The sequence below is a fragment of the Polyodon spathula genome, chromosome 11 (genome assembly GCF_017654505.1).
Source record: "Polyodon spathula isolate WHYD16114869_AA chromosome 11, ASM1765450v1, whole genome shotgun sequence".
NCBI classification, from domain to species: domain Eukaryota; kingdom Metazoa; phylum Chordata; class Actinopteri; order Acipenseriformes; family Polyodontidae; genus Polyodon; species Polyodon spathula.
In genome coordinates this window covers 34,840,165-34,857,052 of record NC_054544.1, presented here as the reverse complement: position 1 = coordinate 34,857,052, position 16,888 = coordinate 34,840,165, and the positions used below count along the sequence as shown (strand labels likewise).

General features: G+C 40.4%; 1 protein-coding gene across 1 annotated transcript in view; it reads right to left on the bottom strand.

Moving 5' to 3' along the window:
* Window positions 1–16,888, bottom strand: part of LOC121323148 (procollagen-lysine,2-oxoglutarate 5-dioxygenase 2-like) — a 59,946-nt gene that overhangs the window by 13,914 nt on the left and 29,144 nt on the right. Inside the window, exons 3-10 of the mRNA XM_041263980.1 lie at window positions 16,860–16,888; window positions 12,790–12,953; window positions 11,239–11,351; window positions 10,469–10,532; window positions 10,277–10,374; window positions 7,365–7,466; window positions 2,340–2,465; window positions 2,127–2,248 (exon numbers count right to left, since the gene is read on the bottom strand). The exon at window positions 16,860–16,888 is cut by the window's right edge and continues 108 nt beyond it. Coding sequence (XP_041119914.1) covers window positions 2,127–2,248; window positions 2,340–2,465; window positions 7,365–7,466; window positions 10,277–10,374; window positions 10,469–10,532; window positions 11,239–11,351; window positions 12,790–12,953; window positions 16,860–16,888 — 818 coding nt within the window. The remainder of the gene's footprint in view (window positions 1–2,126; window positions 2,249–2,339; window positions 2,466–7,364; window positions 7,467–10,276; window positions 10,375–10,468; window positions 10,533–11,238; window positions 11,352–12,789; window positions 12,954–16,859) is intronic.

Sequence of the window (16,888 nt, the reverse complement as noted above, 5' to 3'; positions counted from 1 at the left end):
AGTGTGATTTTGGGTATTTAATTCACTCACACTGTCAGCTGTGTGTATCTTGGACATGTTCGAGATTACGTTTCTAGCAAGTTTCTAATGTGAATATGGACTGTAGAGAATGACAGGTATAACAGATGTTGATATATGGTACCACACATTCTTGATTGCGGGATTTTCAGTACTTCCTAAAGGCTCAGGCACCACTGAGAATATAATATGTATGTAAAGATTTTAATATTAATATTAAAAGCATATATATATATATATATATATATATATATATATATATATATATATATATACACACACACACACACACACACACACACACACACACACACACAGTACCAGTCAAAAGTTTGAGTACACCTGCTTGAAACCAGGTTTTTCATGATCATCTATGCTTTTAACTGTATAAACTTGTCCATAAACACTTAATATTTCATTATATGATACATGTACTTATATAAGCTGATAATCATAAGTGAATTGCATTCAAAAATTTTATTTTTAAATGAAAATATAAATCTTGTCAATTTCAATGAAATGGTTACCCAAAGGAAGGGGGTATGTGTATAACACGGTGTTAGAACACCTGCCTAAGTATAAAAGTGTCTTTGTTAGATGTTCTCTGAGTTAACTAGCATGTTACCTAATTAACCTTTTGTCACCAATTATTAACAGGTGAGGGTCCATGATTACTATAAATATAGGTAGCATAGGCACAAGTTTGTCATTCCTGAATGTAAGGGAGCAGAAAATGGCAAAATACGCTCAGTTAAGCAAAGAAAAAGACATCTGTAATTACTTTAAGAAATGAATGAAGACCGAACAAGGTCAGGCAGGCCAAGGGTGACCTCAGAATCAGAGAACAAGTTAATTCGAGTCGTAAGTCTGCGAAACCGATGATTAACTACCCCTGAAATACAAGCTCAGCTAAATGCTACTAGAAGTACAGATACTTCAACATCAACTGTTCAGACGAGATTGCGTGAAGCTGGCCTAACTGGAAGAATTGCTGCAAAGAAACCATTGTTAAGAGTGCAGAATAAGAGGAAGACTTGCCTGCCAAAAAACACAGAAACTGGACGTTTGAGGAGTGGAAGTCGGTCTTAATGACCGATGAGTCAAAATTTGAAATATTTGGGTCTAACCGCCGAGTATTTGTAAGATGCAGAGAGGGTGAGCGCATGAGTTCTGCATGTATGGTTCCCACTGTCAAGCATGGAGGAGGCAGTGTCATGGTCTGGTGTTGCTTTGCTAGTGACAGAGTTGGTGATCTTTAACAAGTCCATGGCAAGCTCAACCAGCATGGCTATCATAGCATACTTCAGAGGCATGCCATTCCATCAGGATTACAGCTAGTTGGGCAGTCCTTCAGGCAGTCCTTCATTCTTCAGCAAGATAATGACCCGAAACACACCTCAAAGTTGTGCAAGAACTATCTGGCAAAGAAAGAAAGTGAAGGACAACTCAATTTAATGACCTGGCCTGCCCAGTTTCTAGACCTCAATCCCATAGAACTTCTATGTCAAAGCAAAGCTGACCACAAGTGCCCTACATCTCTGGGAATTGCTGCAGAAGAGCTGGGAAGACATGTTGGGTGATTTCCTGCTGAAACTTGTTAATCGAATGCCTCGTGTTTGTGAGGCTGTTATTAAGGCAAAGGGGGGCTATTTTGAGGAATCCAAGATTTAGAGACAATTTTCAATTTTCTTCAACATTGCTTTGATACTCCTTACGTTTTGTTTTAAATCGATTTTATAAGTTAAAGGGCTCACATATATTTGGAAAAGGTCAAGTTGACTCATGACTTTTGACTAACTGATTATGATTATATATAATATATATATATATATATATATATATATACGAACAAAATTCAGGATAATATATTGGTTTTAGAAAAAAAACATGGAGAAACTCATTATTTAAAACAGAAGATTATTTTTAAATATGTAATTACTGTGAGTATGTGCTCTAAAATTTGGATTACATTGTTTTTTGTTAGATGTGATAATTAAAAGTTACAGTAGTTATGTTTTCCCCAATCAATTCGAACCTTATGAATATAATGTAGCCTATTGAAAAAATGATATACACAATGGAAAACAAACAAAAAAACAATAACTTACATTCCCATATTCCTGGCTTCCCCTTGGCTCAGGTTCTCCTCAGGGCCCACAACTTTAAAGCTCTTAAACACATTCTTATTTTGCACCCAAAACTTCTGCAGGTGCTTTTCATGGTAAACTTCCTACACAAGGGAGGGCAGTTACAATTAAGTGGCTGGCTTCATTCTTACCAATTCCAGTAAAGGGTTTCATAATTCTGCAGTGAGTACTCACCCTGTTATGGATAAAGACATTAAGTTTATCCTTTGGGTAATCCAGGGTCAGTAATTTTTCAAAAAATTCAGGCACAAAGGGAGTTGGCTGTTCAATGAACACACCAATTGTCACATTTGGATATTCCTGAAAAATGAAATTAAACAAGTTCAAGCAACATATGAACGATGCAGAAACTAAATACAGTATTGAAAGAAAGAAGGACAAAGAAGCCATATTGTTTTTGCTGGTCCAGTGTATCTTCCCGCCAATCAAAATATCTATATATAGTTGTGGCAAAGTGCCCGCCCCTGTGTGTATTTTGTGTTATAAGTTGTGTTTTAATGTTGGTGATTAGTCATCGGTACACAGGATATAAACGGGTCTGTGTAACACAAGTGTTTAAAATGTATATTTGTATTGAGGCACAAGGATTTCACAGCACTTCACATGCAAATAAAAAGTAATAATATGTGAGCACAGGGAATTGCACTTTATTAATTCATGTGCAGTTGTACCGCGACTCCAATTGAATGATTGATTAGCAGTTGTGTCTCGGTACTGCTGCATAAAAGCAGCATGTTTTCACATACTCTGGGTTGTGTGTTCGGTTAGTGGAGAACGGGATTGGAGACGGAGGTAATACTAATAATAATAATAATAGTAGTAGTAGTAGTAGTAGTAAAATATCTGCTCACTGTGTTTTGTTTAGTCCGTTTTGTTTGTGCCGTGTCCTGTTTTTGTTTGTTACAACTGTTTATTTTCTGTCTGTCTATTCGTTCAATAAATGCTGAGCGAGACCATTCACTCAGTTCCACCAAAATCCACCTCTCTTGTTGTTTATTTCCTGGCTCTGGTCTGACGCCACCCACTCCAGCCGTCTTTGTGACACGTAGTGTCAGAACCGGGACAGCAGCGCCTCCAAGCGTCAGACCAGGGATACTGCGGGTGGAAAATTCATTAAAAAAAAAAAAAATGGGATGGGATGGGATGAAGACAGCCAGCCATGGCGTAATTGCCAGGAGGAGTTGAAGGAAGGAGGGGCTCCATGGTGTGCCTCCTGCATGGAGTATGGGCACCCCCGGGAAGTTTGCCCCTACGAAGACCCTCGATCAGGGAAAGGTGGCGGATGCGGAGGAATGGCTTCGCCTGAAGGCCACGAGACCAGTCCACCACCAACAGCTGCCTCTGCCTCCTCCAACTGCAGTTTCTGGTTTAAAAACAAAAAAAACAAAAACCACAAAAAAATAAAAAAGAAAATGGAAGGCTGGAGCTGGAGAGATGGCTGCCAGGATCTGGAGGACCTCCTCAGTGGTCTAGCGGACCAAGGCTGGTGCCTTGTCTGTGGGGAGTTCGGGCACCAGGTGGTGCACTGCCTCTACCAAGAGGGAGAGGAGGAACTGGTGAGGAGGAGGCAGAGAAGGGGAAAGGGCAAGAGGAAGGCACAGCGTCCACCACCCAAGTCTCCACCAGCAGAGAAAGAATGTCTGCTGGTTTTGCCTCCACAGCCAGTTGGAGAGGAGCTATCTCCAGCACCAGAGGGAGAGGAGCCGTTGCTGCAGTGTCCAGCGCCAGAGGGAGAGGTACCACCGCTGCCTCCAGCGCAGGAGGGAGAGCCGCACCAGTCCCCTGCAAGTGAGGGAGAGCTGCACAAGTCTCCTGTAACAAGGGTAGACTACACACTGCTCCCACCTCCGCCGCCAGGAGACTACACGCCTCCGCCACCTCCATCAGCAGGAGCAGAGCAGCAGGAGCTGCCTTGGACTCTACCATCTTCTCTGGCAAGAGACTACATGCCTCCGCCACCTCCACCGGCAAGAGCAGAGCAGCAGGTGCTGCCTCTGCCTCCGCCACGTCCACCAGCAGAGGGTGAATGCCTGCTGGTATCACTTCCCCCACCATCAGAGGATGAATGCCTGTTGGTATCACTTCCCCCACCAGCAGAGGGTGAATGCCTGCTGGGTCCCTTTCCACCAGCAGAGGATGAATGCCTGCTGGTATCACTTCCCCCACCAGCAGAGGATGAATGACTGCTGGTATCACTTCCCCCACCATCACGAGGAGAGGAGCTAGAACTGCCTCTGCCTCCATCACCATCGGGGGAGAGGAGCAGGAGCTGCCTCCCATTGCACCAGAAGGACCAGGAATGCTGGCGGTCCTCAGCATAGGAGAGAACTGCCCAGCCGTAGTGGCCAAGAAGAGGGCCAACGCCTGCACCCCAGCTTGTCCTGACTGCCTGCCTTGCTTCGCCCAAAGATGCCTGCTGTTCCGCATCGCCAGGGGTTGCCGGTCGCTCCGCATCGCCAGGGGCTGCCTCTCGCTCCGCATCGCCTGGGGCTGCCTGTTGCTCCGCATCGCCTGGCTGCCTGTCGCTCCGCATCGCCTGGGGTCGCTGGAACTGCTTCGCTAGGGGTTGCAGTCAGCTATGCTTGGCCGCTATGAAAAAGGGGGGAGAGGTCAGGAGACCATCCTTCCCCACAGCAATTTCGCTGCAGGACTTCTGAGGGCTGGAGTCCCCCCAGAGGGAGATGACGGCTATAAAGGGGGGAGATGTCAGGAGACCACCTTCCCTCGCAGCAGTTTCGCTGCCGGAGATCTTGGGGGAGGTCTGGAGACCACCAACCCCAGCAGCTTTTCCGCTGCTGGACTTGCCCTGGCTGAAGGAGTCAGTCTGGGAGCTGTCAGCATGTCTGCTGACAGCTGCACCATTGGCAGCATTTTTGCTGCCAGTGGTACAGTGGGAGGAGAGATTCGCCCCACTGTCAGCAAGTCCAGTAGCAGCCTGGCTACTGGAAACATTGCCGCCCATCAACCCCTTAAAGTCCCTATTCTTGGCCCAGGACTTTGAGCAAGACTTTTGGGATTTTAAGGGGGGAGTTGGCCATTGAGGCCATGTGTGCTTTGCACAAGGGGGGGGTACATGTGTCAAAGTGCCCGCCCCTGTGTATATTATGTGTTATGTGTTGTTTTAATGTTGGTGTATAGTCATCGGTACACGGGATATAAACGGGTCTGTGTAACACAAGTGTTTAAAATGTGTATTTGTATTTAGGCACGAGGATTGAACAGCACTTCACGTGCAAGTAAAAAGTAATAATATGTGAGCATGGGGAATTGCATTTTATTAATTCACGTGCAGTTGTACCGCGACTCCAACTGAAGTCCTGATGTACCATTGTCTTTGTGACAATAGTACATCAGGATTAAAAAAAAAAATGATAATAAATACTGTCAAATTACTAGAATGCATGCCTGCCCTGGATGTTTGGTTACTTCTGTACATTCAGGACATGCAAGGGAGGATCCGCATTTGAGAAATTCTCCCCGATGAGATTTCCTTCTTTTTTCTGTCCAGATGTCGAAGCCAAAAAAATGTACATAGCAACAGATGGTGATGACCTATGTTTACATTGTGTCTCCATAAAAGAAACAGCCTGTGTCATAAATACTTTTTTGGAATTTGCCTCTATTAGCCAAACATGAATCATTCACTGGGCCTTCACGATGTTGGTACTGGAGAGCGAAATCTATTAAATCTGCCTGCTACATGACAGCACATTTTAAAAAAATAAAGCACTTGGAAACCTTGTGGAGATCTTTTCCTACTTTTAATATTTGGCAATTCGTTCACATTTCTGGCAGCCTGGAGTTCTTGTATTATTTTCATAGAATACAGCATATTTGTGAAGTGATCTAGAAGGAAATGCAGGAACTAAAAGATAAGGACCAGGATGTCACAGTGAAATGGTGTTTTGGTTACCTTGTGAAGAGAACAAAAGACACCTTCACTACTAACAGAGATGCATCTTTAAGGTTGTCTGAAATTAGACAACCCCCTTTCTCGTTCTCACTTCACTTCCATGTAGTCCTTAACCACACTTACCACGATCATGTATATTACACTGAACAAAAACATAAACTCAACATGCAACAATTTCAAAGATTTTACTGACTTACAGTTCATATAAGGAAATCAGTCAATTCAAATAAATTCATAAGGCTCTAATCTATGTACGGATTATCTTGGCAAAGGAGAAATTCTCACTAACAGGGATGTAAACAAATTTGTGCACAGAATTTGAGATAAAAAAGCTTTTTGTGCATATGGAAAATTTCTGGGATCTTATTTCAGCTCATGAAACATTGGACCAACACTTTACATGCTGCATTTATATTTATGTTCAGTGTACATCTAATTTAAAAAGCAATGGTCATTTAATGAGGTTCTAGTATGGCTTTTTCAGTTTGTAATACAAGTGCATCTCAGAAAACAACAGATAACAAGAGAATAAACAGTTACATTTTTACCAAAAATCCCTATTTATTAAAACACAGTTTTGCCTCATCTTAAATGCCCTCACAATTGATAAAGCAAATCTAACAGCTTTTATAATTGTACATATCACAATAATCTCTGTTGAAACTAAAATGAAACTACAGCTTTCATAACTCATTAAACAGTATTTGCCTTTTTTTGGCTGTGATGCAGGAGGATTATAGTCTTGGAATGTCTGCCTTACTTCAGACATTTCAAGACAGATCAAGACAGAAGTTTCCAGGCTTGTACTTTGGACTGTGATGTCCATAAAACATGTGACCCCTGTGGTTCTCATTTTCCCCATCATCATTCATGAAAACTAATAACAGTAGCCCGTTTTGGCTGAACCCACAAACACATTTTCAGGGTAACCACTGTAGTGCCATCCCTTTAAACAAAACTTAAAAACCAAAACCCATTACCTGCACGAGTATAATACATGTTATTGTTGATGTGCTAATAAATCCCTACAAAACTCTGAAAGTGGTATCATCATTTGGCATCACAGTTCTGTTTTTTTTGTTGTTGTCTCTTCAGAGAACTGCTTTGCAATGACTTGACTTCTGTGTCTGACAACACATTCAAACCATTCACTAGAGATTTTACTTTTAGCAGAAGTTAAATTTTCTATGCATTATAAAACACCCATAATATTAAGCAAGTACTTTTAAACTCCTGTGCTGTGGAAGAAATAAAACACACGGAAAACTGCCAATTCAGTGACTTACCTTAACCTCAGTAAAATCAAAGAGGTCATTATCACAAACACCGCAACCTTGTTCAGAATTCCAACTATTAGGTATGTAATTAGCAAGATAGTTTAGGTAAATCTGTTTGGGGAAAAAAGAAAATAAATAGTTAATATAAATCTACATGTTTATGAAATGAAGTAACCTAAATGCCTCACTTGTTTCTATGATGAAATTTGAGGAAATACATTTCAAAACTCCCAGATTGCTACATGCATGCCGTATGCCATATTCAGTAAATAGTCATGATTTGTTATTTACGCTGAAGCTTTTGGATTGATGAATACTTATGTTGGCTTACAAAGGAAAAGGTAAAAAGACTACAAATACAGAACCATATGACCATAAGTCAATCTTTGTAAAGCCATACCAAATATTGCTTTCTGTTTAAAAAAAAAAAGCACATTATTTTAATTTAATTGTATATATGTGAGTCTTTTGGATTTTGCATCAGTAAATAAAATATTACCTTATTCATTAACTTTACAGGATCACAATTATGATATACAAAATATATAAAAATGAAACTGCTTTTCTTTCCTAATACAAATTATGTTTCTCCTTGTTTCTAGAAAATTGTGTTAAAGACGGATCAGTCTTTTCATTTTCATTTAAAAGTAGGAAGCTAGAAATCGTAAGTAGAAGGCAGTGGGGGGTAGGCCAGTCCTCCCCAGGAGTGGATGGAGGAGGGTATGGGGGTTCTCGTCCACAGTGGGTGCAGGAGGAAACACCCCCCACCAAAAACGAATGTTAGGGTCTGCAGGGATCTACTTGCTGCATATCCTGGACCTAACGGTGAAGGGAGATACTAACTTTGTTATTTTTTGTATGATTGTATGATGTTAGGTGTCCAGATTTAAAGAGATTAAAAGAGCAAGTAAAAGTTACTTATGTGTCTATGGAAGAATTACGAAATAATATATTTATATTAGAATTTTAAAACCACAAACTTATCTTAACACACAGTCAATTTCTAAATAAGTAAAGTCCACATAGCAACATTTAAGCAAATTGTTTGGTTTTGCAATCATTTATTACACACAGAAAAAGCCAATAAGAGCCAGACACCAATAAAACTGAGAAATTATATTTCAGGCAAAAAAACACACAATGTCACATTATATACATACCATAATACCAAATGAGACAGAAGAGAAAAATGTGAAGCAATTTCTAAATTAAATACATAAGATAATAAGTAGTATTAAATTGACAGTAAACTTGAATACAGAAAAAAGGTAAGCCAAAGCTGTTTTTTTTTTCAATTTTTTTATGTATTCCATTTATTCTTTTGCCTTTATACAAGAAAACAAGACCAATTTTAAGTTTCTATAAATATTCATGTAACCACCAGTCCTTATATTTATTTGTAGTCTTCCAAGATTCTGAGTATACATAATTTCCCAGGGCGCCATATCTCACTAGCGAGTCAGAGAATGCGCAAGTGCACTGATAATACAGTTTTTAGAAAATCGTTTCTGTTGCAATTTCTCTAAACATTAATACAATTTCTACGGCAAGTTGTATTTTTTCTTTTGTTTAATATTTTTTTAAATTCTGTTAACTGCTGCTAGATTAAAATAAATATAAATAACAGTAATGCATTGGCATTAGATTGTATAAGTCTATTTAAAACTTTCAATATGTAATGCTGTATACAGCTGCCGATTGCATAGGAGTAAAACGTTTCAAAGTGAAAGCAACAACACATTGTTAAACAATCATTAATGCCTACATATTTTATACTGTGTATCTATGTTTGCACCATGCCTTTTATCATCCTAAGACTGAATGTGAAGGAATTTTACATTTTTTTTTATTTTTCGCATTTGGAACAGCAAATTCTGACTCTTGAACGTGATTATTTTCAATTGCTACTATGAATATGATTTTTTCAAATTATCTTAGCTAATTTTACCTATTGTATTGCAAGTGCTTTGGTAGCTTTAGTAACCGATATACATAATGGGTTAAGACATTTTGTGTTCGATATACATTGTTGTAAAATATAACTATATGCAGTTAAACCAGTAAAGAGGAATTTAAGCTGCTGACAAAGGGATTCAGCTGAAGTCACAGAAAATTACATGTACAAAAACAAAATAGCACTTCCTTTATAATCAAAATAGCGAACTGGTTCTCAATAAAAAAACGACCAAAAAACTGGTGAAAAAGTTTCCAATTTTTTTGTACTATAGAAATCTGGTAACCCTAGTTTTGAAGGCAATGAGAGACACTCAAAAAGAAGCATCAACGAATAAGCTTACAGCTACTGAAAGTTTGCAACAAAAATTATGAATCGCAATAAGTTGTGGCATTACTCACCTCCACTGTCCTGTTTTCTTGGGAGTGAAAAAAATAAACTGTAAATCGATGATTGATTTGATAACCACTTCGTCGTTCGGCCTTCAATCATCAACATCGCTTGTAAGCTTGATACCGATTGGTCCATTGTGACTCACGGTGTCCATGGAAACATACGTCCGGAAACAAAATGCCCTCAGAAAACTAATGTTTTACTCGACTTACATACGTAATTAATTTTTGGAAATTGCTCCAATTTACTGCAAGAAAATGAACATTTTCAAAACTATTCATTGGAATATATGAGCATTATAAAAACTTTATTTTTTTATTTTTTAATAACTATTTTAGGCGGCTCATCTGGAAAAGTAGATAATTTTTCCGTCATGGTTATTTAATCGTCTCCAAACCAAAAAATACAATGTGCTGTCCGTATGAGAGAATTTGGAGCGTTATCTGGATTATTTTTCCTTTTATTAAAGCTCTTTCACCATACTTTATTTTTTTTTATAGCAACACTATTTTATAAAAGATTGCAGATGTGAATTTACTACATGAACTTTGACAGCTATATAACCAAGACTCACTTTGGTATTTCCATTTCCATGAATGACTACTGGCAACGAGTCATACACAACGTTTCTTGCTCTCACTCTCTGTGTTCCGAATTTTAGTACGACCTCATCTGAAAAACAATAACAATATAAACACTGTTATCTTTAATATTATTTATACTTTGAATGCAATGCATGTGAATTAAATAAGGACTGAGAAGTTACCAACTGCTCCATTGAGGTTCTGAAAAATCTGCGACTTGTGATCCAAAGTTATGTTCAGGCGTTCCTAAAATTTATTGGACGAAAATTATTCAAATTGATTCAGTTCCAGAGAGAAATATTTTGAAAAACCCACAATTTATTCAGTGTAGTTCACACACAATTCCAGAGCGGTTTTACGAGAGAAACATTTTTCAGTCCTTTTAAACATCTTTTGTTATAATAATAAAGTGACAGCCATTTAATGTGATGCCCATCTTACAACTGACAACCAGTGCTCTTATTTAATTTGTGTCACTTTAAAGATGACCAACCTAGTTGGATAGTTGTCCTATTTAAAAAAAAACAAACTAGAAAAAGACTCAAAATATACAAAATGCATTTTACATGCAAGTTGGGCGATATTTGTTATTTACATTGTTCTTCTTGGCCATGTTAAACAGCAGCAGCTACAGACACATTATTTATAACCATTTTATGAATAACTTGGTGTAAGATTAGTTTCTCGTGGAAAGGACAGTATAAATAAAGCAGTGCTCTCTCTCTCTCTCTCCTGCTCTGCTATGTATTTCTGTTGCAATGATGTTAATAAAAATCTTGTTTGACTATAAACTGTTGTAGTGAGCAGATTCATTGGGTCTAATCCACAATAATACACTCACTTAAGTAAGAAGTTAATAGTCAGGTGATCAAAGCTGTGGTGAGGTGAACAATAAGACAATCAAACAGTTATCAGCTTTTTGGTGAAAAGTTTCAGCTACATTTCCCCTTACCCTCTGTAATGGATCCAGGTAAACTTTGGTGTAAAAAAGTTGATCATCATCGTTGTCATGAAGTTCCCACTGTTCCACTATCTTGTTAATATGTGCAGCATAGCCAATAATTCCTGTGGAACGAACAATTTTAAATCAGCTGTAGTCTTTGTAGCATCTCCAGAAATTACAAAATGTAATTGATAATTCTATTATGAATGTGTTAGGAAAGAGGTTATCTTCCAAGAACAGTATCAGCAATGAAAAACGATGTGTTAAATAAGGAATGAGCATAGTAAACAGATGCATGAGACACAGATTCATTCTTTGATAAACACTGATGCATTTTTTTAACTTGTCTCCCCCAGCTATTACAGCCTATTACGAAGTGAGACCTCTTGCAGCTGCCTGAGATAAACAAGGGCTGAGTTGTTGAAATTATTCATCACGAAGGAGGAATCCAGAGTAGAGGGAGTGGGAGAGGGGGTTGGTATTGGAGAAAGAAAATTTCAGTGACTTACAGTTAATCAGATTTACAGAATTGTTACTTGTTTGCTTTATCCTGCGATATGTTTTTTTTTTTTTTTTTTTTTTTAATCTAACCTGGAAGTACAATCTGTTATTTTTTCAAAGGCAGCACAGTATTCTTACATTCTGCAATTACTAATATCAAACAGTCTTTCATTTGTGTGATTTATTTATTTATTTATTTATTTTTTTTTTTTACACAGATCACAGTATATGAACACCAGTTATTGAAAATTATAGAAAATCTAACCTCAAGGGGAAATGTGAAGCGATCCCAAAAATGTAGCAAAATTACAAAGCAAATGCTCCAGTTTCTAAAAAAAAGCCATGGTTAAACACGTTAGGGCCCCACCAGAGGTACAGCATACGCGGGAGAAGATGCATGTACCTTGAAGTGGTTGGACATACCAGGGTTAGCCTTTTCAGTAGTTTTACACAAATTATTCTAAGTACCATATCACTGAAACATTAGAGGACGTGAGGATTGTGAAAGTAGTACTTATAGTATTCATAATAGCAGCAAGATAATAGGCATGTGTATTTAAACATGAATGACCACAAATTGCTGAAAGCAGTGGTTCTGGGGAAATTCACCCCTTACAGTTTAAGATGGGAGAAAAAGAGAGTGTGGCTAGATTGCATTGATAGACTGAAATGAATAAGCCTTTCACCTCATCCTGAGAAATGAATGAACTAGTATTCAGTCTGCCCTGCAGGAAATACCACTGAATGACCACCGTGTTCCTTCCAGTTACAAAAAAAATAACGATATATACATTGAAAAAACAGTGTACTGCAAATACTGTAGTTTTACTCAAAAGACCTTAGGTGCATTAACGGCTATTTTCAAAAAGTACCTACTGTTAGACTCTGGGTAGCCTATCTAACAAATTTTAAATATTTCTAACTATGTGAATTACTGAATGTACATATGAAATATCATCCATCTGAAATCCCTGACAGTTGCATCTACAGTGTCAGATAAGATTAGACTGTGTCCCACAATAAGATATCTAGAAGAATCCCAGCAAACTCTTATCTCACCTCCAGAGTTTAGAAATCTTTTCCCACTCCGGATGGATGGATACTTGTCAGCCAGCCTCTTATCTGGCCAAACCAGCCCCTCAGCAGCAAATACCACTTTGTGATTTGCTTGCTGGAACTTCTTCAACAGCTCTTCAGGGCCACCAGCAAAGATGAGGTCATAACTGAAAAGGAAAAAAATGGTGGTTGCTCTAAATTCTGAAGTACTTTCCCGAATTGCAAACATCCATTAAATACTCAACGTATGCAATCAATTTGGCTGCAGCAAAAGTATACCTATCCTAGGCAGCTTCGAAAAGTTAGAAGAAGTAGAACTAGAAGTAGGTTAACAAACTAAGAGATTAAAAAATAAATAAATAAATAAAATAATAAAAAAACAGCTCCTGTGTTACTTCACTGGTATACAGTGACACTCAATCCAACTTGCAAAAAGCCAATTAAATGTCTTATACAACTATTCACATTGTATTATATTTATTAAAGCAACAGTGTGTTCAAAGGGGATATGGCATTGCTGATAATGCATTTTGAAATCAGCCTGTATTTTGACTCTTACATGATTTTAACCCAAAAGGAAAATGTAATTTACAAACAATTGTAAGAGTGCTCTAAAAGTACATATGTCGTTACCTCATTTCAATGATTTAGTATTGCATGTAGTAATATTAGTGGGTTAATAAATCACCATAGGATTAATATACAGTTGGATTAATAGAGTTAAACAGTGATTGTTTAGATCATTAAAATAAACCCCATAGCTGTTAAGGGTGGAGTTAAATAATGAACTGAATGTTTGATTGAAACCCAAACAATAACGTAAGGTTGCGGATGCAACCCCGGTTCTCTGAAAGAGAAAATAGCCATCAACTAATTGGTATCGCCATCAGGTGATAGGATTAAGCTGAGCTTAATATAAAAGCTGCCTTTAGGCCTCTGTAGCTCTGACATCAGCGCCCCGCCCCTCGGGTGCTGAATGACTATGCAGAGTGTAGGAAGCTCAGCCTCTTTTGCTTCAGGCCGCAAGGGCTATTGAAGCGACCTCGCTGCTTGATGGCTATTTTCTCTTTCAGAGAACCGGGGTTGCATCCGCAACCTTATGTTCTCTTTCAATTCGAAAATAGCCATCAACTAATGGGTACTGTGTACCAAAGCAGTCTCGAGGGAGACCATGCGGCAGTAGGACAGGATCGGTCTGCATGTAAAAATACATGGAACAGTGCTTCAGCATCTTGTTCGAAAGTCATATGTCCTGACACTGTTCTATGAACAGAGGGTCTTTAACAGTACTATATCGTACCGGGATACTCTTACCACATGGGTAACGCTGGAGAACGTACTCAAAGAGTACAGCAGTCTAATCCAGACTAACATTAAGAGGTCTCTTCCACTGGTGTAATACAATCCAAGACCGAAGCTCCAAAAAGTGCAGAGCACAGGAATCCGGCACATTCAGTCTGTAGAACCTCATGAAAGTGTGTGGCGTAGCCCAGCTAGCTGCAGCACATATTTCAGACACTGAGGCACCTCGAAAGAGGGCCCAGGACATTGCCATACTCCTGGTAGAATGTGCCTTCAATTGCCCTGGAGGGGAAAGGTCAGCAGATTCATAAGATTCAGATTCACCATAGCACACAAACAACCGTTGCTCCTTCAGAAAAGGGAGGAGGATGGAATGCCATCAACTCCACAGATTGGCTCACGTGGAATGGGGATATTACTTATGCCGAGTTTGGAAACATGGAGACTCTAGACCCATCTCCAGCTAAGCGAGTGCAAGGAGGGTGCACTGAAAGTGCATGCAGCATGCTCACATATTTTGCTGAAGCAACAGCCAGCAAAAACCTAGTCGTTAAGGACATGAGCTTCAGATCCACAGTGTGGAGTGGCTCAAACGGGGCTTTTGTAAGGGCTTCCAGCACCATGAGAGGAGGCTAGATGTCCTGGGAGGGCGCAGCCTCCTCGCACCCTTAAGAAACTGGGACGTCAGGAAATGGTTTCCAGGCGAGAACCCATCTATGCGTGTGTGAGAAGCAGATATGACTAATAGTTTCTGGAGAAACTGTAAGATAAATGCCATGGGGCAGGGAACTAGGTCCTGGCCTTGGGCCAGACACCAATCCTGATATAATTGCCACTTATACGCATATTGTGACCTGGTAGAGAGAGTTATCTCGCTCTGAATAGTGGCAATAACTGCCAATGACAGCCCTAGAGCTGACAGGCGTTCCCGTTCAGGAGTCAGACCCATAGCTGAATCAGCTGGGGGTTCGGGTGCCACAGACCCCCCTGGGCCTGAGAGAGGAGATCCGCCTGCCGGCCGTGCTGGAGTTGCACCAGCTGGCCGTGCAGGAGTTGCACCAGGGTCGAAAACTAGGTCCTTCAGGGCCACTGAGGACCTACCAGAAGCACTGTAGCTTTATCTACTCTGACCTTCTCTTGGAAGGCAGGGAGCAGTGGTATCAGTGGGATGGTATATAGGAGACAAGCCGTGGGCCAGGACGTCAACTCCTAAGGGACTGTCGAGGTCTCTCCTTGAGAACCAGAAGGTTAGTACCTAGACCCCCGCGAAACGAAGAGATCTAAGTCTGCGCTGCCGAACCACTCCCAGATGTGTTCCACCACCCTGGGGTGGAGACACCATTCAAGGCCAGGGGACCTCCTCTGGACAGGAGATCCACTGCGTGGTTGAGTCGGCCTGGTAAGTGGACTGCTTGAAGAGAAGCCAGCCGGGGCTGCGACCACAGTAACAGCCAAACCGCCATGCAGTGAAGGCTCGGAGATCTCAGGCCGCCCTGGCGGTTGACATATGCCACGACTGTGGTGTTGTCTGACCGCACCAGCACGTGTTTGTTCCGGACCACCAGAAGAAAATGCTGAAGGGCAAGATCTACTGCCCTGAGTTTCAGGACATTGATGTGGGCTGAGGGCCAAGGCCCCGTTCACACTCCCCGAGTCCCCATGCCATTCCAGACTGCGCCCCAGCCATGGTTGGAGGCGTCTGTGGCAATTACTTCCCTCCGAAAGATGGGACCCATGGTTGTCCCCTGACGAAGGTTGGAGGGGATCCTCCACCAGCGCAGGGTTCTCCAGCAGGACTGGGATATCACCAGCTTGTGATGTCTGTCTCGTTGCAGGTGAAGCACAAATGAGTTGAACCAGGCCTGGAAAGGACTGCACGGAGCACAGGTGTGCAGGGGGTGCACGGAAGTGCACTGGTATGCACGGGATGCATGGGCACCGATGTGCACTGTATGCACGGGGTGCAAGGGCACGGGTGTGCATGGACACGGGGTGACGGTCACGGATGTGCACGGTCACGTGTTGATGCAAGGGTGTGGTGAGACACACTTGGGGAACAGAAAATCCGATTAAAATTTAGATTGGGAGATCTAAGCTAACGCACAGGCTAAAAACTCTGTGTGCAGCTGGTGTCTGCAGCAGGCTATGGTCTAATAAAGACCGCTGCTGAGTGTTTTAGCAGGCTATGGTCTAATAAAGACTGCTGCTGTAGGTTCCTTCAGGCCCAAGGCTAACACACACACACACCTCGTGTTTCTCTCTGTAAAGAAAGAAAAGAAAATGTTAGTACAAGGAATAAAATATACAAGTAATAACAATAAGCTCTCAAAATAATAATAATAATAATAATAATAAAATAATAACGAGGGCAGGACTAAGTAAAAGCGAATAAATTTTTATCAATGTTAATATAGCAAAGAACTGGTCAAATAAGCGACTCAGCTAGTGCTTAAGGGGCATTGCCAGCTGGCAAATAATAATAATAATAATAATAATAGCCCGGTGAACTGCGGCCTGTACTCAGCGAACGTAACTAGAGGTGAGCGAGATAAACCCGGGGAAGAGGCAGCCGCCAGCGGTGCACAATTAAAGCAACCATACAAACACTGTTGATGGCTATTAGGCTATGATATTTCTGTTGTTCCTAGATACCCATTAGTTGATGGCTATTATATGATATTTCTGTTGTTCTAGACCTCACTGGTTATTTTAACCAAACTTATGTATATTTTGACTAGTTGTAAATATCAAAAAGATTAATTGAATCCAACCTGTCAACAGACATCACAACAAGGTCTTC